General features: G+C 48.5%; 2 protein-coding genes across 3 annotated transcripts in view; both read left to right on the top strand.

The window, feature by feature from the left end:
- Positions 1–1,248, top strand: part of LOC146237397 (uncharacterized) — a 45,380-nt gene extending 44,132 nt beyond the window's left edge. The window contains exons 6-10 of the mRNA XM_084685494.1: positions 56–204; positions 300–545; positions 619–778; positions 895–970; positions 1,065–1,248. Of these exons, the coding sequence (XP_084541620.1) occupies positions 56–204; positions 300–545; positions 619–778; positions 895–970; positions 1,065–1,084 (651 nt within the window). The 3' untranslated portion in view covers positions 1,085–1,248. The remainder of the gene's footprint in view (positions 1–55; positions 205–299; positions 546–618; positions 779–894; positions 971–1,064) is intronic.
- Positions 1–12,014, top strand: part of LOC146237396 (scavenger receptor cysteine-rich domain-containing group B protein-like) — a 72,815-nt gene that overhangs the window by 56,236 nt on the left and 4,565 nt on the right. For both annotated transcript variants that reach the window (XM_084685471.1, XM_084685470.1), the window contains exons 4-6: positions 9,803–10,189; positions 10,615–11,112; positions 11,319–11,705. In XM_084685471.1, the coding sequence (XP_084541597.1) occupies positions 9,803–10,189; positions 10,615–11,112; positions 11,319–11,705 (1,272 nt within the window). The remainder of the gene's footprint in view (positions 1–9,802; positions 10,190–10,614; positions 11,113–11,318; positions 11,706–12,014) is intronic.

Below are 12,014 nucleotides of genomic sequence, written 5' to 3'. Positions count from 1 at the left end.
TTCAGTATTCCTGCCTGTCTCTAAACACCCGTTGTCTTCCTCCTTCTCTCTCCAGACTAACAGCAGCCACGCCATCTACTCCAACAGTCTGTTTGTCTACCCGGTCAGTGAGACCATGGTCCAACCCCTGAGGATCCCTTTCTCCTGCTCCTATCCTCTGGAGACAGAGGCCAGCCTGGATGTGGCCATCAAACCATACCTGGAGTAGGTGGACCCTCACAAACTCAAACATTGACACACTTAGTTTCCACTTTAACTTTGTTCTGACTTTGTTGTTTACTTGTTCCATATCTTTTCAGACTTGAAGGTGCGGTGAAAGATGAGGGTGCCCAGGCCAGGGCCTCCATGTCTTTGTTCCGTGATGCCAACTACACAGCTCCTTACACTGCAGGCCCGGTCACTCTGCCCCTGGGCTCCATCCTGCATGTGGGCGTGTCTGTTGAAGAGACGGACGCTGAGGCTTTTGTGGTCGTTCTGGAGGACTGCTACGCCACCCACTCCCCTGATCCTGATGACCTCCTGAAATACTTCCTCATCCAGGACAAGTATGTGAGCCTGGAGAGGGGAAGAGAAGTATGTGTGTGTTTGTGTGTTTGTCTAACCCCCCTGTTCCTCCAGGTGTCCTACCAACCGACGCCAGGTGACCGTGGAGGAGAGTGGCTTGTCCCTCCAGGCTCACTTCTCTGCGCTGCTGTTCCTGTTCCAGGGGGACTACAGGGACGTCTACCTGCACTGCAGCCTCAACCTGTGTGACCAGAGGAACTCCTCCTGCTCTCCTGTGAGTCCTCCCACCCTCCTTCCTGGTCTCTCTGACTCTCTGGTCTCTCTGTCTCTCTGGTCTCTCTGTCTCTCTGGTGTCTCTGACTCTCTGGTCTCTCTGGTGTCTCTCCACAGATGTGTTCAGGAAGGTCTGTCCGCTCTGTCGACGAACTCGTAACCCTCAAGCCCGTCACCATCGGACCAATCACCTGTGAGTATAAACCACAGCCTGGATGACTCATGATGTTGTCATAGTAACGGTCTACCTGGTAACACTGTGTTTGTTCCCGACCTCTGACCTCCAGGGGGCCAGAGTCTGGAGTGAGCTGATGAAGTCACACCTCCCTCAGAATGGCTTCATGACCATCCCTATGGCAACCAGCTCAGGCTCTTTCCTGTCTCCTGTCTTTTTAAATGTTCTAATCCTAGAAATGATGACAGAACACCCTGCAAATTATTAACTAGAAGCATTAAATGGTGGGTTACGGTTTATGAAGGTTTGCATTCTATTAATTATTCATTTTTTTATAGGGAATAATGGAAACACTGGGTAATAAGAAATGTATCCCTAATAAAAAAATGAAGATTATTATCAGATTTTCATCCATCCTTCATCAGAATCATTCTGTGCAATCCTCAACCTCAGATGATAAGGTTAATAACTACTCATTGACTTGTTGTTGATGAAACCACAAAAAACACAAACATCATTTGGTTAACAATTACAAAATGTGTAACCTCATTCCCTTGACTTGAAAATGACATTTTACTATTAAATTATGAAATAAACAATAAAAGGGCTTCTGTTGAGCTTGATAAGAACCCATTCATTAGAATCAGGTGTTCTGGAGCAGGGAAACATCTAGAACATGCAGGACAGCGGTAGCCTGGCTCTGCCCTCCTACGTACTTCCGCTCAATTTGGATTTTGCTTCTGTAGTAGGTCTGGGAACTTGACTTTGAAGTCGGTTTTCAAAAACAACTTTTTTGTAGGTCCGATCAGCGAACAGAGGGAGTGGCTGAGAACGATGACGTTGATGTCGTGCACTAGTTTGAGTAGTTCAATAATGGCGGCGAAGAAATATGCGAGCGAAAGGGTTGTGGCAACGCTGCCGAATATCCATAAGTTAAAGCCGGAGCAAGAACATTCCTTGCTGAGTTTTGTTGGTGGCCATGATGTTGTAGCCCTCCTCCCCACGGGGTTTGGGAAAAGTTAGATTTTCCAGCTACGGCAGCTAGCTCCGTTACAGTAGCGGTGAAGGAGTTGGCTAAGGCGAACGCTTGCGATGGGTTATGGCAGATCAGAGTGGCTCTGGGCAGATCCAATAGTTTTAAACTTCAACAGAGGACCCGCCTTCAAGAAAGTTAACGTTTGTCAATGGGGCGATCCCAGACCCTCTGTACAAATGAAATGTACGAGGGTCTGGTTAGGACCAGGCAAGGACAGCAGGCCCTGAGGACCTGGATTGAACACCCCTGATGTACAGCGTGAAAAACAATCCTTGCAGTTCTCTTTATCAACAGTAGATGGCAGCGCTGCACTCTCCTACCCGCAGACTTCATGCTATGGAAAAAGATGTTTCCGGGTTGAGAACTTGGATGACTGCAAATTTCCTTCTTCTTAATTCGGATAAAACCGAGGTTCAAATTTCAGCCCTAAAAAATAAAAATAATTGATCCAATCTGACCTTAGACGGTGTCAAAGTCTCTCAAAGCCAGCTGGTAAAACATATTGGTCATATTGGACCCAGACCTTTCATTTGAGTACCATACTAAGCAAATCGCCAGAACTGCTTTCCACTCTAAGGATGATGCTGAAAAACGAATACATGCTTTTGTTACGTCCCGATTGGACTACTGCAATGTGTTGTTCTCTGGCCTCCCAATTACCTACCTAAAAAAATGCAAAATGCTGCTGCTAGACTATTGACTAAAACAAGAAAGTTTGATCATATAACCTCTACTCTTATCTCTTTACACAGGCTCCCTATCCAAGCCAGAGCTGATTTCAAAGTTTTACTACTAACTTACAAATCTCTGCATGGATTGGCACCACTGTACCTCTCCGGTCTCCTTGCACCCTACTGCCCCGCAAGGCCACTTAAATCTCAAGATGCCGGCTATTTGGTGGTTCCCAAAATTAACAAAAAAACATCTGGAGGTAGGGCGTTCTCATATAGAGCACCTCTTCTCTGAAACAAATTACCTGTCTCAATTAAGGACGCTGATACTGTTTCGACATTTAACATGAGGTTAAAAACGTTTTTGTTTAGTCAATTCTAGATTGTTGAAGGTAACCATGTGTGTATTTACTTCCTATGTAAACCTGGGGTGTGTTTGTCTATGTGTGTATCACATGTAACTTTTAAATTGTAATTATTTTTATATGTTCTTATATTTTCACATTGCCCATCTAGATGTTACAAATAAAGTAAACCTGCTACTGTATGTTGTTACTGTTATAGTTTCCGTTGCTGTATATTGTTACTGTTATAGTTTCTGTTACTAGTTGGAGACAACAGGGGACTGGTTGTTTTCATCCTTATTCGTATAAATGTAACTTATTTTAGTTATTTCCCCCGGAACAGATTTCATGTTCCAACCGAGAGAGGCTGGTGCTGTCTTGTTGTGTGGGGCTGCATCAAATACCCTCTTAGCTCTGTTAAATTGCTGCACTGGTCCACACTTGACCGGTGGGGATCTCATTCTATTATGACTATAACTGTTAGCTGCTCTTGCCATTCTCAAATACCTGCTCTTCTCTCTCTGTCCCCCCTCCACACCTCCCCATGGTGTGGGGGGTTTGAGCTGTCAGCATCTGCCTGGTCATGGGTCGGTCAACCCTGGACCTGGACACCAGTGGACATCGATCTGTGACACTAGATCCGCCAAAGCTGGATCTAGTCACCAAGGGCGACAGCGAGTTCCCGGTCCCTTCCCCCCCCCCCCCCCCTCGGCCTGTGATTGGCGCAGCATCACTGGCCAATCACAGTCCCCAGCCGTGTGGCAACACTGACATTTACCAACTCTGACCCAAGTTGAACACTGGATTTTGGTGTTTCAACACCCATTGACACTTCCCTGCTGTATGACTGATGTTAAGCCAGCCGTCTCTGGAGGAGGGGATCCCTCACTGAATTGCTCCTCCCAAGGTTTCTTCCATGCCAGGTACTGTTAGCATTAGTTGCGTGCATTGTGTTGCTGATTTTCCCTGTTCTTCCATGGCCTCTCGTAAAACGCTGGTGAACAGTAAATGATAGACATCATTAAGAAAAGAAAGTTATGCAGTGTTAACTTGGCACAGACACCTGCTTGGCTGGTGTCATCGTACTGTTTGGTGGCCTGTCAACAACAACATCTAATCAAATTTTCCAGGAATCTTGGAAGCCCTGAAAATGTTCAACTGGGTTAACATGTTCACCTGTCCTGCCTGATCTACAGGTATCCACTTCCTGTTCACCTGTCCTGCCTGACCTACAGGTATCCACTTCCTGTTCACCTGTCCTGCCTGACCTACAGGTATTCACTTCCTGTTCACCTGTCCTGCCTGACCTACAGGTATCCACTTCCTGTTCACCTGTCCTGCCTGACCTACAGGTATTCACTTCCTGTAAACCTGTCCTGCCTGACCTACAGGTATCCACTTCCTGTTCACCTGTCCTGCCTGACCTACAGGTATCCACTTCCTGTTCACCTGTCCTGCCTGACCTACAGGTATCCACTTCCTGTTCACCTGTCCTGCCTGACCTACAGGTATCCACTTCCTGTTCACCTGTCCTGCCTGACCTACAGGTATCCACTTCCTGTTTTCCAGTTTCCCTCTGTTCTGTACCATCAAGATCACATTGTGTTGATTTCAATGAAGGCCAATTGCATTCTGCATCATACTTGTGTTTAAGGTTTGAATGGTTTTAATGGGTCAACTGAAACATGTAGTAGTACAAGACAGACACATGACTCTGTCCCAATGAACCCCCAATGAAGGCATCCCAGACAGGGGTTTAAAGAAAATAATTTCATAGTGAGCTTCTTGTAATTAGTCGTTATAAGTCATTGCTTAGTCAGATGTCAGATGGCTGAGTGGTTACGGAATCGTGCTATTAATCATAAGATTGCCGGTTCGTTCACCCTAACCTTAATCCTAACTCTAACCCTGTTCTTCTTCTCCTATCCCCCCCTCCTTCAGTTTTTTCGTCACCTGTGACTCCCCCGGCCGTGTCTGTCTTTCAGCCGGGCTCTCCCGCTCTGGCACCCCACTCTCCTCCTCCACCTCTTCTCCCTCCCTCTCCACCTCTTTCTCTCCTCCTCCTCCACCTCCTCTCCTCCTCTACCTCTTCTCCCTCCCTCTCCACCTCTTTCTCTCCTCCTCCTCCACCTCCTCTCCTCCTCCACCTCTTCTCCCTCCCTCTCCACCTCTTTCTCTCCTCCTCCTCCACCTCCTCTCCTCCTCTACCTCTTCTCCCTCCCTCTCCACCTCTTTCTCTCCTCCTCCTCCATCTCCTCTCCTCCTCCACCTCTTCTCCCTCCCTCTCCACCTCTTTCTCTCCTCCTCCTCCACCTCCTCTCCTCCTCCACCTCTTCTCCCTCCCTCTCCACCTCTTTCTCTCCTCCTCCTCCACCTCCTCTCCTCCTCCACCTCTTCTCCCTCCCTCTCCACCTCTTTCTCTCCTCCTCCTCCACCTCCTCTCTCCTCCTCCACCTCTTCTCCCTCCCTCTCCACCTCTTTCTCTCCTCCTCCATCTCCTCTCCTCCTCCACCTCTTCTCCCTCCCTCTCCACCTCTTTCTCTCCTCCTCCTCCACCTCCTCTCCTCCTCTACCTCTTCTCCCTCCCTCTCCACCTCTTTCTCTCCTCCTCCTCCACCTCCTCTCCTCCTCCACCTCTTCTCCCTCCCTCTCCACCTCTTTCTCTCCTCCTCCTCCACCTCCTCTCCTCCTCCACCTCTTCTCCCTCCCTCTCCACCTCTTTCTCTCCTCCTCCTCCACCTCCTCTCCTCCTCCACCTCTTCTCCCTCCCTCTCCACCTCTTTCTCTCCTCCTCCTCCATCTCCTCTCCTCCTCCACCTCTTCTCCCTCCCTCTCCACCTCTTTCTCTCCTCCTCCTCCACCTCCTCTCCTCCTCTACCTCTTCTCCCTCCCTCTCCACCTCTTTCTCTCCTCCTCCTCCACCTCCTCTCCTCCTCCACCTCTTCTCCCTCCCTCTCCACCTCTTTCTCTCCTCCTCCTCCACCTCCTCTCCTCCTCTACCTCTTCTCCCTCCCTCTCCACCTCTTTCTCATTTACGAAAACAACACATTTGAATTATAGAAGGAAATTGAATGATGTTATTAGTTGAATGTGTGAGTCTGTTTGGTATCACAGCAGTGTAACGTGCTCCACAACATAGAATATAAATCCTTCATAGAGAGTGACTGAGCCTGTCGGGATCATCTCTATGTTGGGGAGTCCTGGTGACCCACCAGGTAAGAGTGTGCAGCATTAAGGTCTGAGCGGACAGATGCTGCTCAGCTTCCTGTCTGAGGGGGGAGATGCTGCTCAACTTCCTGTCTGAGGGGACAGATGCTGCTCAGCTTCCTGTCTGAGGGGAGAGATGCTGCTCAGCTTCCTGTCTGAGGGGAGAGATGCTGCTCAGCTTCCTGTCTTAGGGGAGAGATGCTGCTCAGCTTCCTGTCTGAGGGGAGAGATGCTGCTCAGCTTCCTGTCTGAGGGGGGAGATGCTGCTCAGCAACAACAAATAGTCTATTGGCACGGTGGGAAAGGTATTTCATTATGCTGGTAGCCCTGGTCCTGCATCTGTTGATGTATGTGTCACCGATTGTCTCACACTGTCTGTAGTAGAGCAGTTTCCATACCCCACTGTGCAGTTTCCATACCCCACTGTCTGTAGCAGAGCAGTTTCCATACCCCACTGTCTGTAGCAGAGCAGTTTCCATACCCCACTGTCTGTAGTAGAGCAGTTTCCATACCCCACTGTGCAGTTTCCATACCCCGTTGTCTGTAGTAGAGCAGTTTCCATACCCCACTGTCTGTAGTAGAGCAGTTTCCATACCCCACTGTCTGTAGTAGAGCAGTTTCCATACCCCACTGTGCAGTTTCCATACCCCACTGTCTGTAGCAGAGCAGTTTCCATACCCCACTGTCTGTAGCAGAGCAGTTTCCATACCCCACTGTCTGTAGCAGAGCAGTTTCCATACCCCACTGTCTGTAGTAGAGCAGTTTCCATACCCCACTGTCTGTAGTAGAGCAGTTTCCATACCCCACTGTCTGTAGCAGAGCAGTTTCCATACCCCACTGTCTGTAGCAGAGCAGTTTCCATACCCCACTGTCTGTAGCAGAGCAGTTTCCATACCCCACTGTCTGTAGCAGAGCAGTTTCCATACCCCACTGTCTGTAGCAGAGCAGTTTCCATACCCCACTGTCTGTAGCAGAGCAGTTTCCATACCCCACTGTCTGTAGCAGAGCAGTTTCCATACCCCACTGTCTGTAGCAGAGCAGTTTCCATACCCCACTGTCTGTAGCAGAGCAGTTTCCATACCACCCTCACCTTCTGACCCCTCCCTTCAGTATCTTGTTGTCTGTTCATTCCCATGGTTTGTCTTTTGTCTGTTGCCAACTGCCTAGTTTATGTTTCTGTCTTGCTTTGTGCTTTTAAAATTGTTATCCCCCCTGACTCCCAATGTTATTAATGCCCTTCTTTGTTTAATTTGCTTGTTTATTGTTGTTGCTTTTGTGCTTTCTTCAGTATTTCTGTACTGCTGTGGTTGTGTGCTGTTGTGCTTTTTAGCCTGATTTTGTTTCCTTAACCCCTTTCCCCTCTCCCTCAAAAAGCTGGTGCTTTTTGCCAAGCCATCATTGTAAATAAGAATGTGTTCTTCATGATCTTTGCCTGGGTAAATAAAGATTAAATTTAAAAAAAACAAGCACAGCCTGTTTGAGCCTCCTCAGAAAGTACAGCCTTGTTTACCAGGCTACTGCACTTGGTTTTCCAATTGAGGTTGTTGTTGATATGCACTCCAAGGTGTTCGTAGCTGGAGAGAACTACCACCTCAGCCCCCCCCCCCCCTCATGCAAATGGGAGGGGGATGGCTCCTATTGGGTTTTCTAAAAGTGCACCATCATTTCTTAGTTTTTTTCCACATTTATGCAGAGATTTTTATCCCCACCCCCAGGGCAGTCTTTGTTCCACCTCTGACCTGTAAGCTCACTCATTATTCCCAGAAAGGAGTCCCAGCACAAACAGTCTTGACAGTATGGTTACTCAGGTGTCTGGTGGAGCTGTCATACTGTATGTCAGCAGTGCACACAGCAACAGGCTCAGGACCCAGCCCTGCGGCGAGGCCGCTATTCAGAACAATGGCACAAAGATAAGACCTTTATTCATCCCACAATGGGGAAATTCAGGATGCTATGGATCCTTACAGACTGTCTTCTATTGGTTAAAAAAGTCCAGTACCCAGTTGCACAATGCATAACACAGTCCCAGAGTCTCCAGTGTACGTATCAATGTCTGTGGAATAATTGTATTAAAAACAGATCTAAAATTGATACAAAAGTGTGTGAGAACTCAGCTGTGTTCCAGAACGCTGGGAAGACTCCGACAGGTGAGACCTCTACTCTCAGACTCTCACTATATTATAACCATCTTCAAGTTGACGTTACTTTAGTCAGAGTCAAGGATGTGTGTGATTGTATTCAGCCCTGCCACAAGGTGTGAATGTAAATCTTTTTAAGTTGTTTTGTCTGAGGAGAATGAAGCCTCTCATGATGATGATGTCAGAGGGTCTGTTGTTGCTCCTGGTCATACAAGCTCTTCATCATGCTTCAGGTAGGAAGTGAACATGTTGTTTCTGACAATGTATATCTGCTGACGAGTCTGATAAGGAAATATAATTCATGGACAATTTATATCACTGATTGTAGTATAATAAAATATAATGATACAATATCATTCCAATTGACCTAATTTACTTTGTATTACACAAGTATTATTAGTATGTATTTATTGTTTACAGTTTTTAAACAGCTGCTTAACTTGTGGTGTTGGTTTACCTCTCTTACCAGTTGGTCAAATGACCACCACCCTCCCTCCTCCTACCACCACCTCTAGACCAACAACCACCACCCCTCCTCCCACCACCCCCCCTCCTCCCACCACCACCCCTAGACCAACAACCACCCCCCCTCCTCCCACCTCCCCCCGCCTCCCACCACCACCTCTAGACCAACAACCACCCCCCCTCCTCCCACCTCCCCCCCTCCTCCCACCACCACCTCTAGACCAACAACCACCCCCCCTCCTCCCACCACCCCCCCTCCTCCCACCACCACCTCTAGACCAACAACCACCACCCTGCCTTTTACTACAACCCCCCCTCCTTCCACCACTCCCCCTCCTGTAGTGTTCCTGTGTGGGGGCACACCTTGCCCAGCAGGCCAGGACTGTATCAGCGTCAACGGTTCTCTTCGCTGTGCTGACCCTTGTAGCCAGTACTCAGTTCTGGACGATGCCTGGCGTTCAACAGACTACAATGATGGTACCATTCGTTGTGACCAGCGAGTCGTTTGGCAGGGATGGTATCGCTTGTTCCTGGGGGGCAACAGCACCCAGATGCCAGACACGTGTGTGGAAAAGAACATGTGTGGGACCCACGCCCCCCTGTGGCTCACTGCTCCTCACCCCCAGCTGGGAGACGGGGTGGTGGAACGTGGTGTGTGTGGGCACTGGGGGAGCAACTGCTGTAACTTTAGGTCAAACCCCATTCATGTCAAAGCCTGTCCTGGAAACTACTACGTCTACAAGTTTGTCAGCCCCACTTTTTGTTCTGGGACTTATTGTGCAGGTTTGTCACAATTTTGTACTACCAGGAATGGAATGTTTTTATTCACAGTCGTTATTCATTGATTCAATCTTTCTTTCAATATACGCGTGACATTCTGTCACTAGGGACTAACCCCTCGTAACTATGGGTTATCATTCTCTCAGTATTAATTTAGAATAAAACTCAGCTGTTTTAGACCAGTCGTGTTGTTTACTTTTCTTCCACAGTGAGTCGAGGGATCTCCACCACCACCACCCCTCCTCCCTCCACCACCCTGGTACCCAACACCCCTTCAGGAGCGGAGGGAGAGTTACGTCTGGCTGGGGGGAACAGTTCCTGCTCTGGGAGAGTGGAGATCTACCACCAGGACCAGTGGGGGACGGTGTGTGATGACATCTGGGACCTGCAGGATGCCCAGGTGGTGTGCAGACAGCTGGGCTGTGGCAGCGCCCTGTCTGCTACATCACGTGCCAGCTTTGGCCAGGGCAGCGGGCCCATCTGGCTGGACGATCTCAGGTGTTCGGGGTCGGAGTCCTCCCTGGCGAACTGCAGCCATCGGGGCTTCAGCTCACACAACTGTAGACACAGTGAAGATGCCGGGGTCGTCTGTGAGGGTGAGTGTTAAATCATTCATGTTTCAATTGCAGGGCTGTGAATTTATTGACACACAAAATACACATTTCACCAATGAACTCTAAGTTACCAGCAAGCAGTGAGTTCAAACATGTTCAGGATCGCATGTATTCAGTTCATTTTTTTAGTGACTAAACAAGTTTAAACACTTGTATTACTACATCAACAAGTTTGTCAAACCAAATTGTTGTCATGCGACTTATTTTGCAGGTTTGAACCCATTTTAAACTGCATGTAATTGCAATGTTTTCATTCATAGTTGACATTCATTGCCTCTCAGTAAACATAGAACTTTCTGTCACTATTGACGAGCCCCTCATATCTACCGATAGTCATTCTCTAAATATTTATTTAGAATAACAGTCAGCTATTTTAGACCAGTTGTGTTGTTCATTTTCTTCCACAGTCAATCGAGGGATCTCCTCAACCACCCCCCCTCCTTCCACCACTCCCCCTCCTGTAGTGTTCCTGTGTGGGGGCACACCTTGCCCAGCAGGCCAGGACTGTATCAGTGTCAACGGTTCTCTTCACTGTGCTGACCCTTGTAGCCAGTACTCAGTTCTGGACGATGCCTGGCGTTCAACAGACTACAATGATGGTGCCATTCGTTGTGACCAGCGAGTCGTTTGGCTGGGATGGTATCGCTTGTTCCTGGGGGGCAACAGCACCCAGATGCCAGACACGTGTGTGGAACAGAACATGTGTGGGACCCACGCCCCCCTGTGGCTCACTGCTCCTCACCCCCAGCTGGGAGACGGGGTGGTGGAACGTGGTGTGTGTGGGCACTGGGGGAGCAACTGCTGTAACTTTAGGTCAAACCCCATCCATGTCAAAGCCTGTCCTGGAAACTACTACGTCTACAAGTTTGTCCAACCAGTGACTTGTTCTTTGGCTTATTGTGCAGGTATGTAACCATGGTGGACTGCACGTAATGGAAAGTTTGTATTCATAGTTGTCATTCATTGATTCAATCATTCTTTCAGTATACACATGACATTCTGTCACTATTGACGAGCACCTGGTATCTACGGGTCATCATTCCCTCAGTTTTTATTTTGAATAACACACAGCTGTTTTAGACCAGTCGTGTTGTTTACTTTTCTTCCACAGTGAGTCGAGGGATCTCCACCACCACCACCCCTCTTCCCTCCACCACCCTGGTACCCACCAGCCCTTCAGGAGCGGAGGGGGAGTTACGTCTGGCTGGGGGGAACAGTTCTTGCTCTGGGAGAGTGGAGATCTACCACCAGGACCAGTGGGGGACGGTGTGTGATGACATGTGGGACCTGCAGGATGCCCAGGTGGTGTGCAGACAGCTGGGCTGTGGCAGCGCCCTGTCTGCTACATCACGTGCCAGCTTCGGCCAGGGCAGCGGGCCCATCTGGCTGGACGATCTCAGGTGTTCGGGGTCAGAGTCCTCCCTGGCGAACTGCAGCCATCGGGGCTTCAGCTCACACAACTGTAGACACTGTGAAGATGCCGGGGTCGTCTGTGAGGGTGAGTGTTAAATCCTCCATGTTTCAACTGCAGGGCTGTGAAATGATTGACACACAAAATACACATTTCACCAATGAACTCTAAATTACCAGCAAGCAGTGAGTTCAAACATATTCACAATCGTATGTTTTCTGTTCATTTTTTTTGTAACTAAACAAGTTAAAACACTTGTATTACTACATCTACAAGATTGTCAAACCAAATTGTTGTCATGCGACTTATAATGCAGGTTTGTCACCATTTAAAACTGCATGTAATTGCAATGTTTTCATTCATAGTTGACATTCATTGCTTCTCAGTAAACATAGA

The sequence above is a fragment of the Hypomesus nipponensis genome, chromosome 21, assembly GCF_054491055.1.
Source record: "Hypomesus nipponensis isolate SF chromosome 21, ASM5449105v1, whole genome shotgun sequence".
In the NCBI taxonomy this organism is placed as follows: Eukaryota; Metazoa; Chordata; class Actinopteri; order Osmeriformes; family Osmeridae; genus Hypomesus; species Hypomesus nipponensis.
The sequence above is the reverse complement of the archived record's forward strand: the minus strand, read 5'-3'. Positions and strand labels throughout refer to the sequence as shown.